Here is a 25,257-nt window from a genome sequence, read left to right as displayed (position 1 = left end):
TTTTAATCAGTTTTTATCAATTTGAGCTGCCATGTTTTAACTGGCACTTATGATTTGGTTGCTTTATCCTCTCAGAGATTAGAAGTAGTTCTATGGTCTTATGATTAACAGGATTTAAACACTTAGACTCTTGACCTTAGACAGCAGTAAATTGGAGGAAGTCCTTTTTCTTTTCTTTTTTTATATTGACAGTGTAAGATTTTCATTTCCTTCTCTAATAATCATGTACTGTGTGTGAACATTTTATGATGATCTGAGGTTTTTTATTTTTCTTTTCTTTTTACTTCAGCAATTTTCAAAAGAAATACGACAATGGCAAATGAATTTAGATGTGGCAAATGACATGGCGCTTAAGCTGCTCCGTGATTATTCTGCAAACGATACCAGGAAAGTAGAACTGATGACAGATAACATTAACGCAACATGGGCTGCCATTAATAAGAGGTAGGATATAAATTCTGCTATTAGATTTGTTGTTAAACTTCATTAACATTCACTGTCCAGCTTTGCTTGGATATTGTAGAAGATGTAACTTTTGAAAATGACATGATTATAGTGAGAAAGGAAAGAATTATGGTGATGCTTCCGTCATATTTTTTGGAAATGTATCTTTGGAAAGCCATTTAATTCTCTCAAATAAAATTTTGCCTCCTGGCAATTTTCCCCTACAGTAACCAGTTGACAACTATCTTCACTTTATAGGTTATATATTTTAAATATTTTAAATTGTTTCATATTCTATGTATTATCCCCACATCACAATCACTATAGTGATTTTGAGTCATAAACTGAATCTGAAAATGACAGGCGTATACTATTGAAGCAAGTCCAAACTAACAATGTTATCCTGTAACTTTGAACCAAATCTCTTTTCAAGAAAGTTTTTATTAGATTATTGATCACCCTCTTGATTAGATTTCACAGTCTTCCATTGTTTGGTTTAGATATCAATTCCTTACTAAAGCCATTTTTTCCAGCTTGCCACTAAGTTCTGAATCATCCAATACACTATCTGTAAGATCAGAACATATTGCAGAATAAAATTACTTTCTTTATAGTAGGAAAAGCTTTAAATCATTGCACATTAGATGAGATACATAAAAATGAAATCTAAGGTTTTTTAATCAGTATTTCAGATTAAATTTTAGAGTTTATAACTGAAACTAGAACAGAATTAGATCTTAACATGTTTTTCATTAAAGTCTATGAACAAGACCAGAAATGTTGATTTTAATTAAACATAAAGTAAATTCAGATCTTTTTGCATAATAGTAATTACTTAAAGAACTGATGGCTGCAGAAATTTATTGCCGTTTTTATTTAATTTTTTAATGAAGTTGATATTCCTACAAATGAGTCACTTCAACAGCATTTTTTTCTGAAGTAGACTTGCCACTGACTTAACATCCTGTTCAAATGAGAAGATATGCTATTGATGTCTACTGAAAGAAAGCCATATAATAGTTTGAAAGCTTTTTTTCTAAACAAAAGCAGTTGCCAAGCTTAGAAATTGGTATAAACATTCAGTACATATGTGCTTGAATTTCTCCTGTTATGTTAGTAGCCATTTTAACGTTTAGTAGTAGTAGCTATTTTTTAAAGAAAAAGTATTTTGCTCCCTGTGATCTGAAAAATAAACTGGAGGATATATCCTTTTCTGGACGAGAAAAGATAGTGTCTAATACTGAAAACTATTTCTCAAAGTTAAGGAAAATCAGTAGCTCAAGAGAGTTAAATGGGACAACCAAGGGAAATTGTGTTTGTCTATGCGTAGAACTACAACCCTGCCTGGTGAGATGAGTTTGTAACCATCAAAACAAATCCATCATGAAATTTCAGGATAAGTCTGTAGATGCTGTGGATGTCCAGGAAGCAATTGTAGCTAAGAGTACATGTTTAAATCTGTTAATCACTTGAGCACAAACTCAGATGTGTTTAATGTTGCCTGAATGTAAGAATTGCCATTATTGCATGAAATCAACCAAATACTGGGCTAACAGAAAGTATAAATTCTTCAAGACGCTCCTTGCAAGTTTCTACAAAACCTACGTACTTGTTCACAGGTCATGTTTTAGAAGAGTTCCTGTAATAAATGTGTTATGTCTTAGAAAGGCACTATTTGAGTGACTTTCATATTAAGAAGTGCAAAATGATAGGATTAAACTTGAACAGGTAACTGTCCAGCCAATTTCCTAGGTTATGATTGTATGACCTTACTACCTTTCTAATGTATTTTTTTTTAATTCAGTGTTTTTATATAACTTTTGTAAAACTTCTCCTGATTCAGGTACTTGAAAAAGCACGCTGCAAACAGTAGTTGATAAGCTTCTCAATGAGCTTTATCACATTTCTATCTGTCTTTTTTTAGACATTGATAAATATGGGTGTACCAAGACATCAGGTCAGAAAAAAACCTTCTACTTGGAAGATTTTCTGCACCTGTAAATTTTTCAAGTTTATTTGAAGCAATAGTCAGTTTGATTATGGAGCAGCTCCTTAGGTCTTAAAAGAACCTCCTAGGGTGTTTTTTAAGTAGCTCTGGTAAGAGAAGATGGAATCCGAGGGTCTTTATGTAACTTAAATGTCAATTTATTATTGTTTGGGTTTTTTTGTGAAGGATTCCTTTTATTTTTCCCATCTTTTATGCTTTAACTTTCAGGTTATTGCATAGAGCAAAACAAATTGTTTCTTCGTGTTTTTTGGAATCTTTTCTACTACAAAAGAATATTTACTCAGTAGAAAGTTGAGCTGCAATAAAGAATACCTGCTTGATAGTCACACTGGCAATTGAGTCCTGATTCACACCTTCTCAGCATCAGTTATGCATGAACTGTTTGCAATAGGCTCTGAGAAAGTCTAGTTCTCCACTGAGATGCATTTCAGACATATCCATGAGTGTTAGACCATTAGTAAGTGGTAATGTGGTCACTCAGCAACCTTACAGTAATATAGACATATATTCCAAATAATGGTCTTGTCCATTTCTCGATTATTTTAGAAATTGTTTTATCACTGTTTATACAAGTCTTGAGTGCCAAGAGGAATTATTCTGCTGAAGATTTTGTTTTCTTCTTCATCTATCATTAATTTAAATAGCCTAGTTATTTTGTGGATATTTTCTTTTGAAAAGAAAAAAATAAGAGTCACTTTTGTTGTTTTAAACTGCTTTTCATCTAACCTATCATTAATATCAGAATTGTGTGTCAGTTCCATAAACCAGATTAGTAAAACAACAGGCAAGTAGGCAAGCAGCAGTAAAATTCCACTTTGCCTTTTGGTAATAGTTCAGCCAAAACAAGTACTTTAGTCATTAGGGCAGCATCTGCCAGCTTGTGTTTTGTTTTGCTTAAGTAGATTTGCAGCTGATTGCTGTATGTTTACTCTTTGCCTTACTATTCTGTTTTATAACATTGAACTATAACAACTAATGTTCTAACTCCTTTAACGGCCAAGTTGGTGAGTGCTTGATGGTTGCTTCACTTTTCACTCACCGCTTATTTTTGTTGTTGATACTGCAAAGGTACACTAATAAGCACATGAACTGATCAACTAGGCAAAAGCTAGTGACTTGTCAATAGGTCTCTTCTTCTTCTCTTTAGAAGTGTTGACTTCCCAAGAAATAACTATATTATTTAAGCAGAGGTAATTAAGAAGAAAACTATCTGTATGGCTTGCATTACCAAAAAATAAAGCTAACGGATACAATAAAGAGATCTCAAGAGAAGAAATATAATGAAGAAAACAGCATTAGAAATTTGCTATATATAAAAATATTTTTTTAGTAATATTATCTTGCTCCTCCTTTTTGTGAGCACTTGTATTTTATGTGAATTATCATATAAAACATAAACAGTTACTTAAATTTGTTCCTTTCTTGAGAATCCATCAAATGTGTTTAAATTTCACTAACTTAAATATTTAGCTAAAAAAGGACTTATATCTTTCTTAAGTACAGCATATATATTATGACATAATGTACTCAGGATTGGTTAGGACTCCAACCCATCACTGACATTGTCAGATACTTGCATTGCTCACCAGTTTTTACGCTCAAGTACAATGGGACTCGGGCTGCATGGTAGGTATTAAGAGGTTTCACTGCTCAGGATGTAGGGGTTTTGGCTCTGAGACAAGGTACAGGACACATACTTTAGACTAAACATAAAAAGTAACTTTTTTTTTTTTCTCCTACATTATAGGATATAAGCAGTGAAGAGTCAATATATAATTAGATTTATGTTGTTATTACTTTAAGTTGTAGGAAGTTAGGAAGTGGCAAGGAGTTGTGTTTCTAGACAACCTGTTTGAAAAGTCTGAGATATTAACTCAGACTTTTTTTTTTACATGTAAGCAAGAGCTAGGAGTATAAAAGTGTGTTAAATTATACTGAAGATTCATAGTTGGTTTCAGTAGCTAGACTTTTCTAGGAACCGTCTCTGAAAAATGTATTTGATCATTTCAGCTTGACTAAAGTCAAGAAGCAAAGAATTCACTGTCTGTTTTTCTTTAAAGAACATTTAAATCTTCTAGGTTCTCCAAGCAAACTCAGTCTTTTTCATTCTTCTATTGCTTTGAAGGTTTGTCTGCATTCCTAAAAATGTTATAATTTCATGAATGTAAACACCTATTTTAGTTCTTTATGCTGGCATACTTTCTTTGAGCATAGTGAAACAACTACAATAAAAATGTAAGTCGAAGTGGGAACCTTGTGTATATGGAAACCTTGTTTACACATCTGTGCCTTCAGCTGTTCTCCTTGATATAGTGCTGCATTTGGTTGAGTGTGAGCAAGAGATCACTGTGAATATAAGACTTCAGATGAAGATGACAGTGGTCGAATGACCTTTTCTGATGTAATTTTTTCTTTTTTTTCCAAAAAAACTATAGCATGATCACTTTTATTTCTATCATCATGTTGTGATGATTTATTGATGGGGTTTTGAAATACCTTTGTACAACTCAAGAAAGTAATCATGGTTGTAAAAAAGCAGTCACCCTACATATGTCACGATGGAGCTTGTTATTTACATCAGCTTAACAACAGATAGTAATTCAAAATTACAAAGACTGCTGGAAAGCATTTCAATTGTAGGGCAATTATTTTTATTTCTGAGAGATGTTGATAAGACATGTTTGTCTTTGTTGCCTCTGTTATTTAAAAAATATGTTTCCAATCTACACATCACACACTGAGTATTTTACTTTCACTGAGTCAGTAGGACTAATGTTGAATGACAGTGACTCTGCAGTCTCAGATTACGTGAAGGAGCAAATCATTTTATATATCAATATGTTTTTTGCATAGTATTTTATATATAATAGACATTCTATAATATATTAGATAAAGTAAAATAATATATTTTACTATCTATAATATATTTATCTCTTATAGCTCTGTTGACTTTCTTTCGAAAGGAGGAGAAACAAAGTTTTAGAAAAAGCATTTAAGGCAGAACTCTTCTGAATTCCATATGATGTCCTGATGTCTTTCTCAATAGACAAACAGTTCAAAAACCCTTTAATTTTCATTAGCCTAATTTATCTCACTTTGTCAGTACAGCACACCATGCTTCTCAGAAGCTACTATTCAACAGTCACACTGGCAAACTAAAGAAAAACTCTTTATTAGCCACTTGTGATGCAAGGATGTTAAGGCTTTTTTGTTTAAAATATGAGTATGTTTGAAGTTGCTGAAGAGTTGCTTTAGAGAAAGGATTAAAGTATTTCTTGTTTTCTTTATTCCGTTCTGTTACTATTATTTATATAAAACAGTGCGGTCTCAAAAAAAAAAAAAAGGACTGTAAAAAGAGTGTGAATACTACTTTGGCAAGCTATAGATGCTCTGAGTCTCATTTAAGAAATCTGTTGTTTTGTGATTTATGTGGTTAAGTATCCTCTTTTAACATATTCATATTAAAAAGTACACCCATAAGGGATACAGGGAGGAGAGGGATTGAGGGAGAGGGATTGTTTTATGATGAGATATAAAAGAGAAGTTGGGCAAAAAACAGTGAAAGACATTCTACTAACTGCTTACAATCTCTAACAAATGTTTATATACAAAATGTAATCTCAAGCTTATCAGCAGTGACATCAGTTAACATTACTTTCTTATTTTTCTTCCTAATGCTCCTAAAAATGATAAAATTTTAGGCACATATAAGGAAAAAACCCATAAAAAGACATAAAAATGACAGATGAAGTTCCTATAAATAGGAAATCTTGAAAGTCATCTTAGCTGCTTATAGTCTAGTTTTCATCTTTGTCCTCCACTCTGTACTGTACTTTTTGTACAGTACTGACATGAGTATGTGGATGCAAGTTGAGAAGTCAACTGAGGATGCTGAATATTTGTGGTTTATTTTATGAGAATATAGTCTTGGATATGCAATGGTTCAAAGTCCTAGTGAGATGAACTGAAAGAGCACTGTTACGCAGGATATGGTGTGATTTATCATTTAATACCTTTGTGATTTTTGAGAAACTTCTAAGATTTGTTGAGTTATTTCAGGAGAAGGTAGTGTCAGTAATAAAGCACTTGACTGAAAGAATCTGTGGATCCTTGTAACTTCATGGACACATTTCCTAAAACTTTTAGTATCAATGTGAATAAACGTCCCACTTGGATAGATATATCCAAGGTTAGTACCTTGATCACTTCCAGAAATATCTATTGGTCATCTGTAGGTCTGCGAAGTGCTCTCACAGACTAACAGAAATTACCTCAAGAGTAAAGTGTCATTGTTCTTAAATTAACCATTTTTTTCAACTTTTCAGTGGCTTTCTGAAGTTTTTTTAGACACCATAAATTCAACTGGTTGTTTAGTGGTTTCGTAGTTAACTGTAGTCTCATGTTAATTATTTCATTATAGATAATTAAAAAGGAAGACAGCACTGGTAGTTTTTCAGAGGCCTTCAGCTTCAAATACTGAGAGCAAGTTAGTAATAAAAACTAAGCAAGAACAGTGAAAGTAAAACATTTAAAAGACCGTTCCTTAATGCTCAAGCAGTTGTTCTTTCCATTTTTTTCTCATTCTTCTTCTATATTTTGGTTATTAGTGCAACGGAATTCTGCTGTTTTGCTCATATTTATTCTGTGTTAAATGCTGTTTATTCTTTTCTGATGAAAATTAAAACATTTCTCATGTTATAGTGAAATCCAAGTGGGTAAAATCATTAAATAGTTTATGGCACAGAATTCTGAAGAATGATTCCATGGACTAACTTGAATTATAATCAGACCTTAATTAATAGGGACATTTCGAAGAAACCCTCAGTTTGAGAAATCTCATTCTTTTACATCCAAAGGAGATGCAGGAGGAACAAGGTACTAAGCCTGATGAATAGCCTGATTTTGTGAGAAAAAGAACAGAAATGTCAATTTTTATTCTTACTCCATTAGAAGATTAGGACAAATGTGATGTTCTTTTTCTTAAAGGTGAGATTTTCTTAAGTAATTAGAGAGTCTTAGTCTCTGTTTGAACAAGAACAGCAGCTAATGCTCTCTACTCTGAAAGTCCAACCTTAAATCTATTTCCTATTAATCTGCAGATAAATTAACAAACTGTAGCAGACTGATTATTGCTCTCATCCAAAGCTTATTGCAAGAGATGAATGTCTTTCCTTTCCCCTCAATAGACTTTTTATCAGACTTCATGTCCTTTAAAACAAACAACTGAACAGAAATTAATAAAGCTGATGGACTATCAGTGTGCCAGCAGAAACGATTTTGACCTTAGTCGTCACTTTTTGTCTGCATTATTATTCTTGTGATAGCTTTGCTTCGCTTTCTCCTATAATTTGATTTTTTTTTTTAGCATTTCCTTGCTACTGTGAGCTTTGATGCTTCATGATTGTTTAGCTTCTGATCAGCTGCTGTGCTGGCACTGTAAGTTTCCCCCTTACTGGCTTGTGAGTCATGCTTGAAACAGAGAGCATAATTTAGTCTGCCTACTAAATTTTTGATAACCTCATTTGGAATTTACCACCAAATATGTCAACTTGACAGTAGTGGTGCTTACTTTTTGTTGTGTGGCTGTTTCAACTATGAATGAAATTTCAAACGCACATTGTTTTTATATAAACTCACAAAGAAATTGACAAATGACAGTGAGTCCTTATGATTCCAGATAAATATCAGTGGCACAAGAGGCTGATAATCATGACATTCATCAAGACAGAGAGACCTGGAGAAGTGACAATACTGAGGACATGTGGGAAAGCAGCAGAATTAGCAATGTAATTTTCTTGCATATCCTAAAATAGAAGTGGTGAGAAAACATTGAGGAAATGTCAGATTAAAGTGGCAAATCTTGAGGACAGAGTTTTTAAGGTGTATCTGATACAAGTACTAAGAGGTGGAAACAGACAGTAAACAAAGAATTCGTGAAAAGGAAAAGATCAGTATGTTCATGTTGTTTAGCATCCAGTATCAATCACGTCTTGACCAATATTCCAAGCTTATTGTACAGTGCTATATTTCCTGAAGAATTTATAAAATCTTGAACTCTTCCCCAGCTATTAAGGATTTCCTCTCCTGCAAACTGTAAGAAATATTCTCCTGCAAATGATAAGAAATAATAGCTCTTGGAATTATCACTCTAGCTGGCATATCTGCAGATTGATCCTTTGTGCAAGATACACAATCAGTTATGTATCTGATACATATCTGCTTAAGCACAATAGTGCCTTGTGGCAATGAATTATACAGGTCTTCTTTTTATTGGTACAGAAAGAAAACAGTATATTTTAACTGCTTAAAATGTACTATATATTTTTGGGATTCCATTTATTCACTTGACAAGGTACATGTTAAAAACAAGTTTCTTGGAATTACCTAAAATAAAGCCAAGCTTGAAACACACATTTCCCACTTTCTGCATTTCATCTTATCAATATTTTATAAGTTATTTTATTTTCCTTGTGTTTCTTCCTAATATTTGTATGGTTTTTTTTAATCTATGTTAAATTAGACAAGATATTTCTAAATAAATCTTACTTGAATATAAGTACCTCACAACATGACTTATACACACTGATTTTTGTTATTTATTTTTTTTTTGTTTTAACATGTGAAACAGTGCTGCTACTTATTCACATAATGGTGAATAGTTCAGAAATTTCAATGACTTCTTGATGCTTAGAGCATGACTGTTCTTGATACTTCAACTGTGTCGATTAATTACTAATAGGGTGTAATATGAACCATATACCTTTACTGATTCCAAGAGAGTAACTTTGTTTTTGTGGTAGTCGACCTGTAAGTTTCGTGGTGTGTTTTCACTCCAAGAGCTAGGAGGCAATTCTTCCAGGAACATCCTCTCTCTTTAGTCTGTTGTTGTTGTTCATATAAGAGGCTTGTTCATATAAGAAACCATAGTTCAGATCTGCCTTTCGGAACACTTTTTTATGCTGTGCTGACCTCTTGGAGCTGTGGACACTTGTCACTGTTACTTTCCATGTGGAAAATATAAAAGTAGAACCATGGAACATTTGTAATTAATTTTGCTTTGGCAAAATTGGTTTTCACATCATGTCACTGCTTTAGTCGTTTTATATCTGATGTTACTTTCCTTTGTGCTGGCTGGGACAAAGTACCAAAGCCAGCATCAGGACAGCAAATTAAAGATGGACATAATACTGATTAGTTTATACTTCCTAGTAATCTTCCAGATGCTAGTATATGTTGTCATATGCATTAAGCTGTTGTTCTTGATTTTAACTATTAAATTCCTTTAAGGTTAGTTCAGAACCAAACAGGATATTTTCTCACATTTATATTAATTTTTTTTGCTATGACCTTCCTGATGATTTTTTCCATCTGGAATTATTCAGTCCTCCCTGGATTTGAGTAGTCTAAATAAATTCACCATCTTGCTCTTCATGCCCTTTTCCCAATGGTTGAATAATGCACTGAATAACACCTAGTGCTGCTCCCTTGGGAAAGGCTCCTAATGATCAGAGGGGAACATTGTTTACATTGATTACATTACACGTTCTTAATCATAGAATCAGAGAATGATAGGATTGGAAGGGACCCTTAGAGATTATCTAGTCCAACCCCCTTGCAGAAGCAGGGCCACCTAAATCAGGTTGCATAGGAATGTGTCCAGGTGGGTCTTGAAGACCTCCAAGGAAGGAGACTTCACATCCTCCCTGGGCAGCCTGTTCCAGGGCTCCGTAACCTTCACGGGAAAATAGTTTTTTCTTATGTTTAAATGGAACTTTTTGTGTTCCAGCTTCATCCCATTATCCCTTGTCCTATTGCTAGGTACTATAGAAAAAAGGGATGTCCCAACATCCTGACACCCACCCTTTAGATATTTGTAAATGTTAATAAGATCTCCCCTCAGGCTCCTCTTCTCCAGACTAAACAGCCCCAGTTCCTGCAACCTTTACTCATATGAAAGGTGTTCGATTCCCCTGATCATCTTAGTGGCCCTGCGCTGGACTCTCTCCAAAAGTTCTCTGTCCCTCTTGAGCTGAGGAGCCCAGAACTGGTCACAGGGCTCCAGATGAGGCCTCACCAGGGCAGAGTAGAGGAGGAATAGAAACTCCCTGGACCTGCTGGCCACACTTTTCTTGATGCATCCCAGGATGCCATTGGCCTTCTTGACCACAAGGGCACATTGATGGCTCATGGTTAGTTTATTATCAACCAAGACTCCCAGGTCTCTGCGGAGCTGCTCTCCAGCAGGTCAATCCACAGCCTGTACTGGTGCATGGGGTTGTTCCTTCCCAGATGCCAGACTCTACACTTGTCCTTGTTGAATCTCATGAGGTTCCTCTCTGCCCAACTCTTAAGTTGGTTAAGATCGCGCTGAATGGCAGCACAGCCTTCTGGTGAATTAGCCAGTTTGTTGCCATTAGCCAACTTGCTGAGGGTACACTCTGTCCCCTCATCTAGGTCATTGATGAACATGGTGAACAAGACCCAGAACCGATCCCTGTGGAACTCCACTGGCCACAGGCCTCCAACTCGATTCTGTGCCATTGATCACCACCCTCTGGGCTCTGTCATCCAGCCAGCTCTCGATCCACCTCACTGTCCACTCATCCAATCAACACTGTCTGAGTTTTATTTCTTTCAAGAGATTTCTGTAACAGAACTTTGCATCCCTGCCTTGATTTCTAAATAGTATCTTATACAGGGGCTTAACTTGTGGATAGTAAATAAATTGTACTGCTTTATTGTTATTTTTAATCTTTTGTTTCAACTAATTCTAAGAAAAAATGTCTTTTTCTCAAAGACACGGATTTTTTTTTTTTTTTTTGGTCCATAATACATATCTTTAGGAAATGTGGAATGATATGTACACATAAAAGTAGAAATCTTCTTGAGTACCCATTCCCAATAGAGGGCTTCATTTCTGTTTCTGATGGAAACACAACACTTCAGTATTTATGTAAATGTATATATTCTTTATAGGTGGATTCTTTATCTATGTATATGTTTTTCTGGATACTGTCTGATTTTGGAGTGGCAACAATTAGCTTGTCATAAATGCTAAGAATTGTTGAACATATTTTACTTTATATATTAGGAAGAAGTTCTTTACTGTGAAGTTGATTAGGAACAGGTTTCCCAGAGAGGTTGTGGATGCCCAATCCCTGAGAGTATTCAAGGCCAGGTTGGATGGGGATTTGAGCAACATGGTCTAGTGGAAGGTGTCACTGCCCACAGCAGGAGGGCTGGAACTAGATAGTCTTTAAGATCTCTTTCAACCCAAACCATTCTATGATTTTATAATTATACGTTCACATGGTGTCATCAGCATTTTACTGCATGTATAATATGATTAGTTCAGGCTAGATCAAATGAACTAGTCAAATTTTCCAGAATAATATCACTACTTGATATTTGAGATGACTGAAATTGGTAAGATACATCAGGTTCTCTTGTTAAGTCTGTCAGTCCGAATAAGCTGAGGAACATTAAACAATCATATGAAGTTCAGATTTTAATATAATTGTATTTAAATATCTAACAATGTCAAATAATTCAGAAAAACTATATCACAGATATTGGATAGCAGATGAGAGAATTTTAGATCAGATGAGAGCCTTTTTTTTTCGATCAAAAAACCAGATGGACAAGAAAGAATTAAGTTAATACAAGTTAATACAAGAAATCAAAACAGCACATAAGTATATTAAAGACCTGTGAAAACAATGTGTCATGGTAATGCTATGTGGATTTGAAAACATCTATTTATTTTCTTGATCACAGTATTTTTATCCTTTCAATAAAGAGAGATTGTACAGTACATATAAATCATTCAGTAAAATATGGAAATTTATAGATCTGTGGTTACTGCAAAACATGGAATTTGTGAGACTATTCCAATACTATATATCTGCATAACATTTTTATTACTAATTTATATGCACATACTTCCCACTGCAAGAGCAGAATGAAATTAAGGACATCAAGTAATGCTGCAATTTTCTTTTTTTTTCCAATGCACTTAAACATGTTTGCATTTTCAATAGGGAAGTTAATGAGTTGTCTGTAGTAGTCTACCTGCATGTACCTAATAAATGTGTTAGTATTAGTTGAACTTAATTTTTGTGACTTGCAACACAAGGCAGTCATCTCCAGTGTTTAAGTTAAGAAAGTTAACAGTTTTCTGTTGATTCTTCTGAAAGAACCCACCTCTGTCTTTTAGTGTTTTTTTATCATTTTTCCTCCCATGAACTTTTAACATAATTGTTCTAATCTAATTTCTATGAATCCTTTATTGTACTAGAATACAGTTTGGAAAGTTAAAAAAAGTACCATCTAAAAAAAAAAAAAAAGTAATATCCAAGCCAAACAACGGGACATTATCTGAATGATCTGCATCAATACTACCCCTTACTACTCAGTAATTTTCTTGCAGTTTCTGTTTTGGATATAGATTGAGTTTCACATCTGTAGTCAACTTTATACATACAGGTCTCTCAGAAACCACAAATTCATCTCAGGCTTTCTGCATTGTTCTTATATACCATGTTAGAAAGACTGAGCCATGAACTCTCTCTAAAAGGGGGAAAACTTGAAATAGGGAACTGTTTGGTGATTTGGAGATTCTTGTACAAAATTACATATCAGAACAATATCAATATATGTATATATAGAGATACAGATATATCCTTAATACTAGATCTCATGGAATGGGAAGGTGATTTTTATTTTAAAAAGTTTCATATACTTCTATAGTTTTAGATATGTTTGTTCCAGCTATCTGTCCAGCACTTAGTCTTCAAGATATTTGTATCTAAGTGTTGTTTCATGCACAGGAATTCCTTGGGATAACACAGAGCAAAGGGCATATCACCTAATGACTTGTCATCACACCCTTGCTCCTTGAGTGGTCATGAGTGGGTTTGGGATGTGCTTTCTGTGAATCTGAGAAAACGGCACTTAAAGATCACTGTGAAATATTACCCATTTATTTCCTGACTTTTGCCTTCTTGAAAGGCCGGAGAAAACTGGGCATATAGTAAGTCCATGGGAGCTGATTGGATAACCTCATGACATTGGAGGGTGCAAAATGGACAGAGCCAAGCTCTTTCCACTGGTGCCCAGTGACAAAACCAGAGGCAATGAGCAGAAAATGAAACACAAGAGATTCCCTCTGAATAGCAGGAAACACTTTTTCACTGTGAGGTTGACTGCTGACACAGGCTGCCCATGCAGGCAATGGAGTCTCCATCCTTGAGTGTATTCAAAAGCTGTCTGTACACAGTCCTGGTAACTGGCTCTAGGGACTCTGCTTGAGCAGGAGGGGTTGGACAAGGTGACTTGCAAAGGTCCTTTCCAATTTGAAGTGTTCTATCACTCTAGATATATGGAAGTGAGTGAATTTGTTGACATCTTTTCATGCTTTCTACTGATTTCTCTTAGGATAAGAAGTTAATTTTGTTTCTTTAACCATACAATGATCAAAAGTTCCCTTCTTTTCTTTCTAATAGATAGACAGTAAAAATAGAGACTGGCATTTCTTTTAATTTATTTTCCGAAAGTATTCATATGGAAAAGTGTCTCTAATTCTCTTCACATTTCTGTAGACTTTTCCATTTCTATGTCGTGGAGAAGAGTTATTTCTTTCACAATTATTTGAGTATCTGTGCTACTGCTTTTTTTTTTTTCCTTTTTCTCAAATCCTATTTACCAGGCACAAATGCATTAAAAAGAAAATTACTATAAAGTTAGTACAATGTATTGACATGTCTTCACCTGTGAAAAGCTATAAATGTCAACGTATTTCCTGGAAGATGATCTGGGATACAATTTTTCAGCTATCTGGGAAAAAGTAGATTTAAGTCAAGGGTTGCCAACCAGATTTTGTTCTTAAGATATGATGATTATTGTGTCAAATACAATCATAAATGTAAGCTTTGAACTGATAAGAATTCAAGTTGTTTTTAGTTAGGTTTTTATTTGGATTTAGACCTCCAATTCAGAAATAACACAAGCTAGGTGGAAATTCATTATTTTAAAATGTGATTTTAGATCCTTCTGCAAAAATAACAGCATTAAGAACTTTGATGTTTCAAAATGTCATTGTGTTGCAACATAGAAGCCAATTCAATGTTAACACATGTGTTTATGCAAGACCAATTTAAATGTCTCTTGATTAAATAACATAAAATACAGAGGTATGTTTCCTTTAAAGATCTTATGGCATAATATATGCATTTCTTTGCATGAGCTGAAATAAAGTTGAATCATCAGTTAAACAGAGGAATGCATTGATTATGCATTCATTTCCATGACTAAAATTTGGAAAGTTATTTTCAAACAGGTAAACATTTGTTAAAGAAAATAAATGCATTTCCCCAGACTTTGGATAAAATATCTAGAATATACAGAGGATAGTGGAATGATAGTGAATATGAAATTATGTCATAAGCCAAATCAAGAGTCTTTTAAATGTAAGCACCTGAAAATTATTTCAAAGTTTATTGAGGAGGAAGAAAACATTGCAAATTGTGCACCATTAAGAGTGGATGAGCCTGGCAGAATTGCACATGAGTACACAAAATTTCAGGTGTATTCACTTTTGTCACGGTTTTTCATAGCAGAATAGTCAAACTTTCTCACTCCCAGACTTAGTGTTTTGGTGTACTTATGGCTGTCTCTACTCTGTTAAATTGTCCAGAATTATTGTTGGAAGGGTTACATTTTCTCATGCTAAAAATTTTTGTCTTTGAAATTTGTCTAAAAAGTTGCTGAGATAGAACTATCACAGAACATCCCATTCCCTTTGATGTCAGTTGAAGGTTAGACATTTATCTCAGTGTAGTTAGGATTTTCTCTTTAAGGCTTTCATATCAAATTCACACTGAGTTCTGTTGAGCTGATTGCAAGTTGTACATCATCTGAATGTGCCGCATTGGACTTTGGAATTTCATTGTATATTTATTTGTATTTACAAAATCCCAAGGGAGAGAGCTAAAGTTACAGTTTCTTCCAAGTGCTAAAACTCCATAATATTATATTAGTATTACTCTGTATTCTCATATAAACACATTATCCCCTTTTAGTGGGGACTTATTCTACATTTCTGTTTTCTGTACGAATCTGAAACTTCCCGAATATTAAAAAAATAACTCTATAAGATATGCGGTGGCTCTTTACATCGAATATTACTGTATTAGTTTATATAGATATAAGAAACAGTAGGCACTTTGCTATCTCTCCTTATTCAGGTGCTAACTAGTTTTGATTTACAGCTGCTTCTCAGCTAAATATTACAGAGCTGGAGCTTGACCATTGTCTTTATTTCTGTGTAACAATTTTATGTTTCTTAAAATATATAGGCATATTGGAATAGTTTTAAAAGTATTTTGAGTCACTCTGATCTGTCAGCATCTTTGTGTAAAGCGTACAGTACTTAAGGCCCATGTTTTAGAGGAGGAGAAAAAAAAATAATGTGTGTTTTTTGATTAGTGTTACTCTCAATTATGATGCATGGTGCAAGAAGAACTTTAAGTGCTGCCAGAGTTTTCCAGTCTGGAAACTGAGGCTTCTTTCTCTTCATGGTAGCAAATTACTGTTCTGCTAGGCTGCTGAGCTCAGACCTCAGAGGTTGCAGCTTTAAATAAAAACTACACTAACAGTTTAATAGTATCCTTTGTGTTCCCTAATTGATTTCATGTAATACCATCAATACATTTCACAGTCTTATTAAATTTAGTTTTTTCTGCAGTAATTAAGGGTAAGAAAACAAGTGCCTTTAGAATAGAATTATTTTCATAATAAGTTTTAATTACATTTCACTGTCTTGGAAAGCAAAGATTTTATCTTAATAAATTGTATCTGAGTATATTAATATGCTGTTTATTAGCTGGCACCATTGACTGCCTTGTAATCTCAAAAGAATATGTTTTGGAATGCAATGAAAAACTTAATTACATGTTTTATTGACCGTGAAGTGTGACAATTTAAACAGAAAAATAATATTTTTGCTTCTTTTGGTAGAATAAGAGCAATTTTATTTTTTTTTTTTAGTTTTGATGTTAGGATTTCCTCTTTTTCTGACTTCTGTCTTTAATAATACTAGACTTGTTAAATTATATCTTCCCGTATTTTGTTAAGGCGTTACTTAAATAATAGAAGTTAGACTGGAATCTGTACTATGAATTCAGATGATTAGGGGAGTGGGAGGGTGTTGCTTGTGAGGTTGTTTATTATTGGGGGGATTGTTTGAGGTTTAGAAAAGCCTCTTGAGTGAATCTGTCAGAACATTATTCTGTAACTACAAGTCATTTTTAATGGTCCTTCATATCTCATTGCTGTGTATTGCTCAGATTCCCTTCTCATTAACTCGATAATTCTTAAGATTTACTCTCTGGAAAGTTATTTTAGTGATAATTTATCAGGAGATTGGAAATCCAAAGCAAAAATAAGACATTTTCAATAATGTGAGAGAACCTGTAATTAGTTTTAATTGCAAAGGAATTAAAATGATCCACTTAGTTTCATTAATGATTTTTCTGTATTTCACATAATAAGTGTGGTAATCTTTGGCTATGATGAACATAGAGAAAATGTACACTTATGTTTTTATATATTCTAGCCTTATGCCAAGGCAAGAAGGGAAAAGGAAACAAAAAAAAGCAAGAGGGACAAGAGAAGTCCGTTAGAAAAAAATTCCCTTTCTCTGTGTTTACCATCCATTAAGAGGCACTTTGGTAATATGGGATACCATAAGTGAATAAAGTAGAAGAGACAGAAATTATTTCTTAAAAGATTGACAAGGATTTTTCCTATGATAACATAGACCCTCTATTCTTATGCTGGTAGGTGCTTATTTAAAAAGAGGTTATTTAAAGGTGCGATGAAAAAAGATATGTTAATAATTTTGTAATATGCTGAGGAGTTTTGATGGATTTTGTTATTTTCATACAGGGACTGGCTATTTTGAGAATGGCTATGACAGGTATAAGACTAGAAAAAAGACAGACAGTGAGCAGTAGCAAAAGAAATAGTTTATCTCTCTTGCTGAATCTATGTTACTAACTATACAAATGTCAGAAATAATACAATTGTTTTCTGGTTTTGCAAAGTTTTACAATAGAAAACAAATCAGGAAAAAACGTTTGCACCTTGCTTAGCAAAGTAAGTTCTCTTTGAAGCATTTCCCCCTTAGTGTTTACAGATTTTTAAGAAAGGAAAAGTTATACAGGCTTATTACTATTATCAGGAGATGCTTTAGGATGTTCTAGTTTCAGTATATGAACAGACTGTCACTAAGAAACTGTGTGAATATCAGGGAAAGAATTGTATGAGTCCATATTGAGACAGATGGTCTGAGTTTCAACTGGAGGATGGGGATGGTGAGGAGTTTTGTTCTTTCCTACAGAAGTAAAGAGAATCAGCAGAGAACTACCTTTGTAAGTTTGTTTGAAGCAGCTGTTGCACCTAGTCTCTCTGAATGCACAATTACACCTGGAATTTAAAATCTTTTCACTGGATTTGTCCCTTAGTCCTTACAGGAAGGGTCTAAAGCACAAAATAACTGAAAAAACCTGCAACCCTTTCACGTACAAAATTCTGTACCAGTGCATGGGAGCCCTCCTGGTTCCACAGCCATAATAATGAGAAGAGAAAGGCCTGCAGATGATTGTCAGCTACATTTGAACACTGATCTCTGGAGCGATTCCGATACTGATATTGTAACTATGCATTTAGTTGCACTTTGAGGATTTCCGATTATTTGCAACAGAAGTAATTTCACAAGTAGAGTTGCACACAGAAGATTAATCTGCCTTACTCTAGAATTAATTTGGTGAAGAATGCTTCTGAATAAGAGACACAAAATAGTGACAGTATGTAAGCACATATATTTCAGATCCACATACATGTGCCAGTGCTCTACCGGAGACAAAAGCCAGTAACCTCTATCGGGATGGCCAAACTATAAGGAGCATTTAACCAAGTTATGGAAAAATACTATATATCCCTGAATGAGGTGTCAAGGTGATCCAAAGAATCACATGAAAGCTGTACTTAAAATGCTATCTTAACATAGTTTTCCATACTTATTGTGTACCAGCTGTTCCATAGTTATTCTGCAGATTAATAAATTACTGGCATGTATTAATAATTTTAACTAACACTATAGAATATAGACCCTAGATTCTGGAAGAAAGTTCCTCTAAGCAGCACTCACAAAATAAGTCAGTATTATTTTAATTTGAATTTGCCTTTTAAAGTTTTATAAATAATAGTTATTAAGAATTTAACATTCATTTAAAGAATTTAATTTTCTCTTCATATCTGAGACACCTCCTCGTGTTCCCATTTTATCTGAGGTTAAATTATTCTGCCTCTTTGATATGTTCTCTATCAGTTCAAGTTAAAGCAGCTGAAGAAGTGTTACCAGCAAGAGCTGAAATTTATTTAGTAATAAAAATTAAATGTTCCAATAAAGCTTTGCTATTGTTCCTTTGTCACATCAGCAGAAGGGATATGATCCTCATGAAAATGTTCAAAGTGCTTCCAGCATTAGCAAGAATGCATATAGTTCAATTTGTCTATACGTTTGGCTCCAGAAAAGGGAAATTCAGGTAACTTTTAAATTTGATTGTATGGAATCATAATGTCAGAAAGGAGAAAATACAATTATACAAAGAGAACCACTTACTGATATTTTGTTAGCCAGTAGTCCAGGATATTTTATTTTACATCTCAGTGTGAGAATATTAGATCACAGTCTGCAAATGGAAGCATGAATTAGTCATCTATGAAACACTGAGTGATGTAGAATTTCTCCCATTATTGATCTTCAAGAAATACTTGTGAACAAAAATTTGTTAGTTTGTCTGTTATTAATATTTTCTGTACTCTTTAATATATTTCTAACGTATTATGTATGCTGTATTAATATAGTGTAGTGTAGTGTACATTGTCATCATACTCTACATCTGCCCTCTTTCCTGTTATCACAGCATCTCAAAGCATTGTTTAAACAGCCTCAAGTTGCTCCAGGGGAGGTTCAGGCTGGATATGAGGAGGAATTTCTTTACTGAAAGGGTTGTCAGGCATTGGAACGGCTGCCCGGTGAAGTGGTGGACTCACCCTTCCTTGAAGTCTTTTAGAGATGGTTGGATGGAAATGACCTAGTGGTTGATAGGGCTGGTACAAAGGCTGGACTTGATGATCTTAAACGTCTCTTCCAGCTGAAATGGTTCTATAATTCTATAACATATCTGATAAAGTGCAGAAGCATTAAAATTTCAAACAGATACTCAGAAAATGTGAATTATTAATTTCAAATTATGTAAAATATAGTGCATCTGAAAAAAAATCTACTATTCACACTGATGAAGCCTCTCCAAAAACTGTATTCCTTGTATTTTATGAGACTGGAAATTGTTGAAGAATTCTTGCAACATCTTTATGGCACTCTTATTCTTCTACCTCAACACTTTCTGTTAGATTTCTTAACAAGATGCCCAGTTGTATAGATTTTGTATTCTGTTGTATATATTTGGTTTGTGTGTATATCACGGTATGGGCTCTGACTTTTAGTTGATTATAGAGGACCTTGGTTATGAACTTAAAGATTACACAGATTTCAGATTACTTTCCTCTGCTTATCTTCCCAAATATTTGTAAACAGATACATTTTTTTTAAAATTAGCTTTAAAAGTTCTTACCATCACAGCAATGCCTTGTATCAGAGATTGATGGAGTTTTAAATTAGCTTTTTGTGGATTTTTTTTTTCTTAAACCCTTGTTTAAACTTCTCCTTGTGAATATATTCACACTCACACACAGTGTAAATCATTTCTTCTGACCTGCCTATATTTTCCCTCAATTTAAAGCCTTTAGGTAACACAGTCTTAAGAGAGTACCATAATGATGTTATTGATGCCACTAGTTCTGAAAAATCAGTACCCAAACTAGGTTTAGGTCCATCTTTCCTATTTTTAATTTTGTAAAATTCAGTGTAAAATTTGTGTAAAATTAACTTTGTATATGCTTTGCATAACTTACTACTGTAGTCAATAGACAAGAAAATTTGCTCTGACATTGAATCTCATTCAACAGATGTGTACAGACAAGGGATGAGGAATTAAATACCAGAAATATTTTTCTTGATGTTTTTCAGGGGGAATATAGTTGCCTAACTTCTGGATGTCTAGATGAAAATAAGATGAATCTCATATTTAATATTTCTTCCCTGAATAAGAAGTTTTTTCCTTAAACCACTATGTGCTTATTTTTATATCATAGTAATAGAGAGGAAAAATAGGATCATTGCATTAAAAATAATGTTATGATTATTTCTTAGTATTTCAGCAGTATCCATTACTGTTCCTACTGGGCAGTTTTCTATTTACACTCAAAGATATTTCTGCTTACTTCATGTACTTTTCTCTTAGCTTACACTCACTATGAAATGATGTTTGCATGACACAATCTAAAAAGATATGATCTTTATTTTGATTTTGTGCAATAATTTCCTGTTATGTATATGTATTTTTGGCTTTCCCTATAATTCTGTGCAATTTATCTTATCACATGCTGGATTTGACAGTTTTGTTCTTCATTTTTATACCTTTTTTCTATTCTAACCTCATAATTTTGAAGTAATTAGAAATACAAATAGAGTGGAGGTTATTGATATACTGCAGAGCTGTCAGTGTAGTTGATTTTTTTATTGCTTATTAGATATATCAAAACTTAAAATGTGAAGTGTTAGATATTTTCTTGTGAGTGTATTAGTATTCTTATAGATAAGCAACACATTTCTGTAGGCTGAAAGAATTATGTGCCATAGTTTCTGTGCATCATAGAAGTGACAGGAGATTCCTTGTAACTACAATGTCATTCTTTATCCAGATCAATAAAATGCTGTATTTTTTCACATAGTCTTGAAATTTCTCTAAAACTTAAATTCTGATTTTGAGTAATAACTGTAATAGCTCTCTCTTTGAATATATTTTTCTTATCTGTGGTTGTGGTTTTATTTTTTATAGAGATGAAATAGGTATTTACACAAGTGGATGAACATTGCTTTGGGTCCTGCTTCTCAGGATATAATGCAAAAAGTTAAATATAAACAAATAGACTTAAGCCCTTTTAAAAAAATACATTTGAAAAATTAAATTTCACTATGTAGTTGCAGGATGGTGTTATTTGAGCATTGCTATGTATTTACGTGAATTCAGGTTGATTGTAGTTAAAAATGGACCTTTCATGTTTTGAAAGAACTGTATGTGAAAAAATTGTTATATATGATTCTACACAGGCACTCATATTAGCTATCATGTTGCACACTGAAAATTTAATTAGAATAATGCTATAAAGCATATCCTGCAATAGAATTGTACTGCGAAGAACTGTATAAATAATTTTTAGCTTATGCAAGTTTATTCCATTTCCAACTTCTTTTAAATAAATGTGATACTATTTTTGAACTAAAAGTGATAAAGAGGTCAATACAATATTCTCCAAGTAAAATATTTTCTCTTATTTTTTTTCTGTTTATCCTGACAATACATATTTTTAGTACATTTAGATGTATTTATTTTTTAGTTTAACAAAAGAAAAATAAATTCTTTTAATGCCATTGTTTTAAATTTGAAAAGTGGCCTAACCACAAGTCATGTTTATGTCCATGTAGAATAAAATTTGGGAAATTAGTTCACTATTCTGAAGCTGTGTGTTATGCTCTTCCTATAAGGCCTATGAGGACACATTCTAATGAAGGCTAAGCAGCGTCCTCTTCATGACAGCAAATAGGATTTCAAATAGCGATTAGTCCATAGAAATTTGATGGCCTCTTCTGGTAAAATAATGATATAGTACAACCTGAGAAATTATATCTACGAAAATCCAGTATATTAGTCTCTCTCTAAATAACATAAAACTAGATGGGAAATGTATCTGGAAATACCTGTATCACCATAGATTTGTAGACTAAATATGGATGATCAAATTGCATTCATTACACTTATCAAAAGATTTTAATATATTTTATCTGAGCTTAAAAAATTACCATGCTGTTGTTAAACAAATATGCAAGTAATGCAATAACTAAGTCACCTGGATAGACTAGTGTTAATGAACAGTATGTCATACTTACCTGCTTACATTTCTAAATCCATAGTTAAAGTTCAGTGCAAAAAATCAGTCTATGACACATACCTTGCACATGAATGTTTTATATATAAAGCAGATATACTTCTTTTTTTCAGCCTTTAATATTCTTTCCTATTCTACGATCTAGATCTTCCCCAAGGAGAAGATAGCCTTTGTATTTAAAAATACATGTTCTGTCATGTAACTGATAGATCTTTCTTGTAACATTACATTCATATCAGAAAAAGTACCGCAAAACAAAACATGCACACATAACCTTGAATGTCAGTGTTATTAAAGTGTTGAATGCAGTCTTCAAAGGCTTCAAGTCATAAAAAGTGATGTTAAAATTTATCATACTGTGCAGTGGCCAGGAATTATTTCATGATTTCTAAAAATTAGAATGTTTTTCCCAGTGTAGGTTAATGATAAAAAAAAAGAAAACAATCTTTGATTAAAACAAATCAGGGAAATCCTTCTGTTTCATTTTGGTTTAATTTGGTTTTTTTTTACATTTCAGACATTATAATTTCAAAAAACACTTCTGCTTGATTTTTTACCAGATTAATTCCAGGCACTACTTCTCAAGAGAAAAGATTAAAAAGAAAACCTACCTGCAAACATACACTAGCTACAAAACTTGCATTGTATCTACAAACTTGCCTTGTTTGGTACATGAAAATCTATAGTGTATCTTTGTTATATTTTGATTTCATGATTTAAGATTTGTTTTCTTCCTGAGCCTGCTGCATTTGACTATTTGTACTTGCACAGGGTTTGTGAACGTGAAGCTGCACTGGAATCAGCCCTAAAAATGTTGCAGCAATTCTACCTGGATCTCGAAAAGTTCCTTGCTTGGCTTACAGAAGCTGAAACAACTGCAAATGTCCTGCAGGATGCTGCACACAAAGAAAAGATACCAGAGGATGCTAAAATGGTTCGGGAGCTCATGAAACAGTGGCAGGTAAGTCAAGCAATTCAGTTTAGAGGCATGTCAGGTATCTAAAGTGGATTGTTTTCCAGTGTGCAGATATTCAGCAAAAATAAAATTGTTTTGAGAACTAGAATTGGTTCTGCTACTAAATTTTAAGTGTTTCTTAAGTGGCACATCATGATTCTGTCTGATATCTTTCTGTATATAACACATTTATAGTGTATAACATATTTATAGAAAAAATGTCTTAAAGTACAGCTTTAAAATGTATAGAAATAAAAATTTGCTAAAATAAGTGTTTAGATATTTTTTGAATCACATAAAAAAGATTTACTGTACTAAGCTACAGTTTTGAATTGTGCACTTGATAAGCATGAGAGTTTATTAAGCTTTTCTGATATTTATTGAAGTTTTTTATAAATATCGTGAATTAGTTTTCCTCCATTACTTTTAAATTCATGAAAAATGTTAATTTGGTATTTAGATTATTATTGCCAACATGATCTGTTGTGATAATAACATTAATGATTGGACAATTTTCCTCTGGAAAGAAAATATCTTAGAGAGTCAATGTTGTATTTGATATTAGAATCTTGGAGAGAACGAAAAATAATTAGTAGAAATGGTGTATGAAATATGTTGTTATACTTTCAATGTGCTTTCTTCCCCACAATTACTGAGAGGAATATGCATATCTGTTTGTTAGGTCTTAGATTTCTGAAGTACGAGGTTGGTTGGCTGTTTGAAAGGCAGGGACCTTTCTTGCAGTTGTAGTCCCTGACTTTGACATTGACAGAAAGTTCAAAACTGTAAATTCCAGACACTTTATGAAAACATACTGTGAAAAATTGTATTTATCATTTATTATGTTAACAAATACGCTAAATGGAAATACTGCCACCTTCTTTTGGCATTATTGTATTAATTCATGGTTTCACCTGATTGAACTCCTGCTTAAATTCCATTACATTATACTCTGAAATCTACAGCATTTTACTGGACAAATGTAAAATCTGAACCGCAATTTTAATAGTGATCTATCTTTAAGCTAATGTGATTCTATGGTAGTATACCTTAAATCCTCATGTATTTCTGGATTCAGTTGCATGATCTTGAACAGATTTGAATGGAAGATAGTTCTAGATTAACTGAGTGGTTAATTTTCAGAATAGAATCTTTTCATATTCTCCAGATTATGTTTTAGGTTGTAATGGTGCTAAAATAATTGAAATATCAAGTACTTGCAGATGTTATTTTTTATGTGATTATTGAAAGATGTATTATATTGAAAAAACAGAGATACCTAAACATTTAGATCCAATTCTTTTTTTTTTTTTTTTTTTATATGTAATAGAGCTTTGTAGACCTAGTTGTTGTTTCAGCTACTAGCTTTGGTTTTCTTATTTCCACATAAGAACTATTCAGAGCTACATATAACAGTAAAAGTAAATGCACGCAAGTCCTGCCTCTCATAAATAATTAATTAAGTATATAATAAAATCCATCATGTAATCAATTGCTTTGAACACAGGGTCAAAGGGACCTCTAGACATCTTCTAGTCCAATCCCTCTGGTAAAGCAGATTCACATCAGTCAGTTCATACAGGAATGTGTCCCAGGAGGATTTTGAAAACCTCCAGAGAAGGAGACTCCACAACCTCTCTGGGCAACCCGTGCTAGGGCTTCCTCACAACAGTTTCTACTTATATTCAAGTGGAACTTCCTGTGTTCCAGCTTGTGC

The 25,257-nt window shown here is 33.3% G+C and overlaps 1 protein-coding gene across 9 annotated transcripts in view; it reads left to right on the top strand.

Annotated features, from left to right (window-relative positions):
• DMD (dystrophin) overlaps positions 1–25,257 on the top strand; it is a 1,219,670-nt gene that overhangs the window by 950,044 nt on the left and 244,369 nt on the right. For all 9 annotated transcript variants that reach the window (XM_061999893.1, XM_061999885.1, XM_061999868.1 and 6 more), the window contains 2 exons: positions 290–444; positions 23,357–23,546. In XM_061999893.1, coding sequence (XP_061855877.1) covers positions 290–444; positions 23,357–23,546 — 345 coding nt within the window. The remainder of the gene's footprint in view (positions 1–289; positions 445–23,356; positions 23,547–25,257) is intronic.

The sequence above is a fragment of the Colius striatus genome, chromosome 1, assembly GCF_028858725.1.
Source record: "Colius striatus isolate bColStr4 chromosome 1, bColStr4.1.hap1, whole genome shotgun sequence".
NCBI classification, from domain to species: Eukaryota; Metazoa; Chordata; class Aves; order Coliiformes; family Coliidae; genus Colius; species Colius striatus.
The sequence above is the reverse complement of the archived record's forward strand: the minus strand, read 5'-3'. Positions and strand labels throughout refer to the sequence as shown.